Below are 6,000 nucleotides of genomic sequence, written 5' to 3' on the forward strand. Positions count from 1 at the left end.
ATAAATAGGGGGACACACTGGGGTTTGTTTAGTGCTTAGAAGTGACTATAAATAGGGGGACACACTGGGGGTTTGTTTAGTGCTGAGAAGTGACTATAAATAGGGGGACACACTGGGGTTTTAGTGCTGAGAAGTGACTATAAATAGGGGGACACACTGGGGTTTGTTTAGTGCTGAGAAGTGACTATAAATAGGGGACACACTGGGGTTTGTTTAGTGCTGGGAAGTGACTATAAATAGGGGACACACTGGGGTTTGTTTAGTGCTAGGAAGTGACTATAAATATGGGGTCACACTGGGGTTTGTTTAGTGCTGAGAAGTGACTATAAATAGGGGGACACACTGGGGTTTTAGTGTTGAGAAGTGACTATAAATAGGGGGTCACACTGGGGTTTGTTTAGTGCTAGGAAGTGACTATAAATAGGGGGACACACTGGGGTTTTAGTGCTGAGAAGTGACTATAAATAGGGGGTCACACTGGGGTTTGTTTAGTGCTAGGAAGTGAATATAAATAGGGGTCACACTGAGGTTTTTTTAGTGCTAGGAAGTGACTATAAATAGGGGGACACTGGGGTTTTAGTGCTGAGAAGTGACTATAAATAGGGGGACACACTGGGGTTTGTTTAGTGCTAGGAAGTGACTATAAATAGGGGTCACACTGAGGTTTTTTTAGTGCTAGGAAGTGACTATAAATAGGGGGAGCACACTGGGGTTTTAGTGCTGAGAAGTGACTATAAATAGGGGGATACACTGGGGTTTGTTTAGTGCTAGGAAGTGACTATAAATAGGGGTCACACTGAGGTTTTTTTAGTGCTGAGAAGTGACTATTAATAGGGGTTCACACTGGGGTTTGTTTAGTGCTGAGAAGTGACTATAAATAGGGGGTCACACTGGGGTTTTAGTGCTGAGAAGTGACTATAAATAGGGGGTCACACTGGGGTTTTAGTGCTAGGAAGTGACTATAAATAGGGGGACACACTGGGGTTTGTTTAGTGCTGAGAAGTGACTATAAATAGGGGGACACACTGGGGGTTTGTTTAGTGCTGAGAAGTGACTATAAATAGGGGGACACACTGGGGTTTTAGTGCTGAGAAGTGACTATAAATAGGGGGACACACTGGGGTTTGTTTAGTGCTGAGAAGTGACTATAAATAGGGGGACACACTGGGGTTTTAGTGCTGAGAAGTGACTATAAATAGGGGGACACACTGGGGTTTGTTTAGTGCTGAGAAGTGACTATAAATAGGGGGACACACTGGGGTTTGTTTAGTGCTGAGAAGTGACTATAAATAGGGGGACACACTGGGGTTTGTTTAGTGCTGAGAAGTGACTATAAATAGGGGGACACACTGGGGTTTTAGTGTTGAGAAGTGACTATAAATAGGGGGTCACACTGGGGTTTGTTTAGTGCTGAGAAGTGACTATAAATAGGGGGTCACACTGGGGTTTTAGTGCTGAGAAGTGACTATAAATAGGGGGACACACTGGGGTTTGTTTAGTGCTGAGAAGTGACTATAAATAGGGGGTCACACTGGGGTTTGTTTAGTGCTGAGAAGTGACTGTAAATAGGGGGACACACTGGGGTTTGTTTAGTGCTGAGAAGTGACTGTAAATAGGGGGACACACTGGGGTTTGTTTAGTGCTGAGAAGTGACTATAAATAGGGGGACACACTGGGGTTTTAGTGCTGAGAAGTGACTATAAATAGGGGGACACACTGGGGTTTGTTTAGTGCTGAGAAGTGACTATAAATAGGGGGACACACTGGGGTTTTAGTGCTGAGAAGTGACTATAAATAGGGGGACACACTGGGGTTTGTTTAGTGCTGAGAAGTGACTATAAATAGGGGGTCACACTGGGGTTTTAGTGCTGAGAAGTGACTATAAATAGGGGGACACACTGGGCTTTGTTTAGTGCTGAGAAGTGACTATAAATAGGGGGTCACACTGGGGTTTTAGTGCTGAGAAGTGACTATAAATAGGGGGACACACTGGGCTTTGTTTAGTGCTGAGAAGTGACTATAAATAGGGGGACACACTGGGGTTTGTTTAGTGCTGAGAAGTGACTATAAATAGGGGGTCACACTGGGGTTTGTTTAGTGCTGAGAAGTGACTGTAAATAGGGGGACACACTGGGGTTTGTTTAGTGCTGAGAAGTGACTGTAAATAGGGGGACACACTGGGGTTTGTTTAGTGCTGAGAAGTGACTATAAATAGGGGGTCACACTGGGGTTTGTTTAGTGCTGAGAAGTGACTATAAATAGGGGGTCACACTGGGGTTTGTTTAGTGCTGAGAAGTGACTATAAATAGAGGGACACACTGGGGTTTGTTTAGTGCTGAGAAGTGACTGTAAATAGGGGGACACACTGGGGTTTGTTTAGTGCTGAGAAGTGACTATAAATAGGGGGACACACTGGGGTTTGTTTAGTGCTGAGAAGTGACTATAAATAGGGGGACACACTGGGGTTTGTTTAGTGCTGAGAAGTGACTATAAATAGGGGGTCACACTGGGGTTTGTTTAGTGCTGAGAAGTGACTATAAATAGGGGGTCACACTGGGGTTTTAGTGCTGAGAAGTGACTATAAATAGGGGGACACACTGGGGTTTGTTTAGTGCTAGGAAGCGACTATAAATAGGGGGTCACACTGGGGTTTTAGTGCTGAGAAGTGACTATAAATAGGGGGTCACACTGGGGTTTGTTTAGTGCTAGGAAGCGACTATAAATAGGGGGTCACACTGGGGTTTTAGTGCTGAGAAGTGACTATAAATAGGGGGACACACTGGGGTTTTAGTGCTGAGAAGTGACTATAAATAGGGGGACACACTGGGGTTTGTTTAGTGCTAGGAAGTGACTATAAATAGGGGGTCACACTGGGGTTTTAGTGCTGAGAAGTGACTATAAATAGGGGGACACACTAAGGTTTTAGTGCTGAGAAGTGACTATAAATAGGGGGTCACACTGGGGTTTGTTTAGTGCTGAGAAGTGACTATAAATAGAGGGACACACTGGGGTTTGTTTAGTGCTGAGAAGTGACTATAAATAGAGGGACACACTGGGGTTTGTTTAGTGCTGAGAAGTGACTATAAATAGAGGGACACACTGGGGTTTGTTTAGTGCTGAGACGTGACTATAAATAGGGGGACACACTGGGGTTTTAGTGCTGAGAAGTGACTATAAATAGGGGGACACACTGGGGTTTGTTTAGTGCTGAGAAGTGACTATAAATAGAGGGACACACTGGGGTTTGTTTAGTGCTGAGACGTGACTATAAATAGGGGGACACACTGGGGTTTTAGTGCTGAGAAGTGACTATAAATAGAGGGACACACTGGGGTTTGTTTAGTGCTGAGAAGTGACTATAAATAGAGGGACACACTGGGGTTTAGTGCTGAGAAGTGACTATAAATAGGGGGTCACACTGGGGTTTTAGTGCTGAGACGTGACTATAAATAGGGGGACACACTAGAGTTAATGGAGACTGTACCTGTTTTTATGTCCCCAGGAGCTGTTTATTGCCAATTCTCAGAAGTACGCCCAAGAGACTGTATTGTCCTTACGAGTGCGCGAGTGGGAGGATAAGATGGGGCCTCAGCTGCAAGAGCAGGTAGGTGGAGAGTGATGATGCGATTTTTGTAATGCTTTATGAAGACTGCCTAAAAAAAAGTATTTTACAAGCATACGGTCACATGTTAAATGAGAAAGCTGAGAATATATTATTAGTTTTTACATACAGAAAGAGAAGCGCTTAACCAGGAATGGACAGCTCAGTATCTTGTTCTATAGCGAGCAGCCGCTTTTAGCCAATTGTGCTTTTCACAGAGGAGATCTTTTTAGAAGTATATCTGTCTGATCCCGTTTAAAAAGGATGCTTTAGCCACAAAATACCAGGCACTCCTCTGAGGAACATAGCAACCCCAGACAGTCGTTTCGGTCTTCTGTACCTCTTGTCAGTGAGGTGCAGCCATATCCCTCACATTGTGCAAGGTGTCCACATCTGGTTTGCCTCATCATCCTTGTTTAGAGGACCATCATCAGGTCGGACAAGGCAGAACATAGTGCGACTCTTCAAACAGATCTGCACTGTATTAAGATGTATTTAACACAGTGCAGCTAGAGAGGAGAAAGCTTAGATTTGTTTTTTATCTTGATTCCATCCGGTCTGTCAGATTTAGTCTGCCTGGAGACCGGATGTGCTCCTCTGCTCTGTATTTTGTTTACTTTTATTGCCGGTGCCTGTCTGTCAGAGCACATGGAGATCGTAGGAAGCTGCACTCTAGCAGTGAGCACGGCAGAATCTCAGGACGATACCCACCCCTCTTCTGTCTGCTGCTCATCTTTAGCTCGGCAAGCTCAGTCCACTGGAGAAAGCTGCAACCCTTTCTGGCAATCATAGGGTTAAAAGGGACAGTCAACACCAGAATTTTTGTTGTTTTAAAAGATAGATAATCCCTTTATTACCCATTCCCCAGTTTTGCATAACTAACACAGTTATAATAATATACTTTTTACCTCTGTAATTACCTTGTATCTAAGCCTCTTCTGACAGCCCCCTGATCACATGACATTTATTTATTATCTATTGTCTTTCATTTTAGCCAATTAGTGCAGTGTCTGCCACAATCCACGGGCGTGCTCACAATGTTATCTATAGGGTTTACCTGAACTAGCTCTCCCCTGCTGTGAAAAGCAAATACAAAAGCATGTGATTAGAGGCGGACTTAAAGGGCTTAGACATTATCATATGAGCCTTCCTAGGTCTAGCTTTCAACTAAGGATACCAAAAGAACAAAGCAAAATTGGTGATAAAAGTAAATTGTAAAGTTGTTTAAAATGACATGCCCTATTTAAAACATGAACTTTTTTTTGGTTTTGACTATCCCTTTAAGTTGTCTCCAAATGTTAGCTATGAGGGCGGTAGGTTATGTGGGAGGGAATGGACCTGTAATCACTGAAGTGTAACTTGCAGGAGTGAGTCTGTTCTTATTTGTATTCCTTATTGAAATGATCTGCTCTTTAAAACTAATCTTTTAACATTCATGTACATAATATTGCATTTAAATACAAAAATATATTTTTCAGTTTAATTAACAATGGTCTAGTGTATGTATATATTATTATTATTATTGGTTATTTGTAGAGCGCAAACAGATTCCGCAGTGTGTGTATATATATATAGATAGATAGATAGATAGATAGATATATTTATTGACTGTGTGTGTGTATATGTATGTGGATATATATATGTGTGTATATGTATGTGGATATATATGTGTGTGTGTGTATATGTATGTGGATATATATGTGTGTATATGTATGTGGATATATATGTGTGTATATGTATGTGGATATATATGTGTGTATATGTATGTGGATATATATATATGTGTGTGTGTATATGTATGTGGATATATATGTGTGTATATGTATGTGGATATATGTGTGTGTGTATATGTATGTGGATATATATGTGTGTGTGTGTGTATATGTATGTGGATATATATGTGTGTGTGTGTGTGTATATGTATGTGGATATATATATGTGTGTGTGTGTGTGTGTGTGTGTATATGTGTGTGTGTATATGTATGTGGATATATATGTGTGTGTGTGTGTGTGTGTGTATATGTATGTGGATATATATGTGTGTGTGTGTGTGTGTGTGTGTATATGTATGTGGATATATATGTGTGTATGTGGATATATATGTGTGTGTGTATATGTATGTGGATATATATGTGTGTGTGTATATGTATGTGGATATATATGTGTGTATATGTATGTGGATATATATGTGTGTGTGTATATGTATGTGGATATATATGTGTGTATGTGGATATATATGTGTGTATGTGGATATATATGTGTGTGTGTGTATATGTGTGTGTGTGTGTATATGTATGTGGATATATGTGTGTGTGTATATGTGGATATATATGTGTGTGTATATGTATGTGGATATATATGTGTGTGTATATGTATGTGGATATATATGTGTGTGTAAA

At 41.3% G+C, this 6,000-nt stretch overlaps 1 protein-coding gene across 2 annotated transcripts in view; it reads left to right on the forward strand.

Annotated features, from left to right (window-relative positions):
* NCAPH2 (non-SMC condensin II complex subunit H2) overlaps window positions 1-6,000 on the forward strand; it is a 382,774-nt gene that overhangs the window by 307,906 nt on the left and 68,868 nt on the right. For both annotated transcript variants that reach the window (XM_053716310.1, XM_053716311.1), the window contains exon 19: window positions 3,503-3,604. In XM_053716310.1, coding sequence (XP_053572285.1) covers window positions 3,503-3,604 — 102 coding nt within the window. The remainder of the gene's footprint in view (window positions 1-3,502; window positions 3,605-6,000) is intronic.

Source organism: Bombina bombina, chromosome 6 (genome assembly GCF_027579735.1).
Source record: "Bombina bombina isolate aBomBom1 chromosome 6, aBomBom1.pri, whole genome shotgun sequence".
Classification (NCBI taxonomy): Eukaryota; Metazoa; Chordata; class Amphibia; order Anura; family Bombinatoridae; genus Bombina; species Bombina bombina.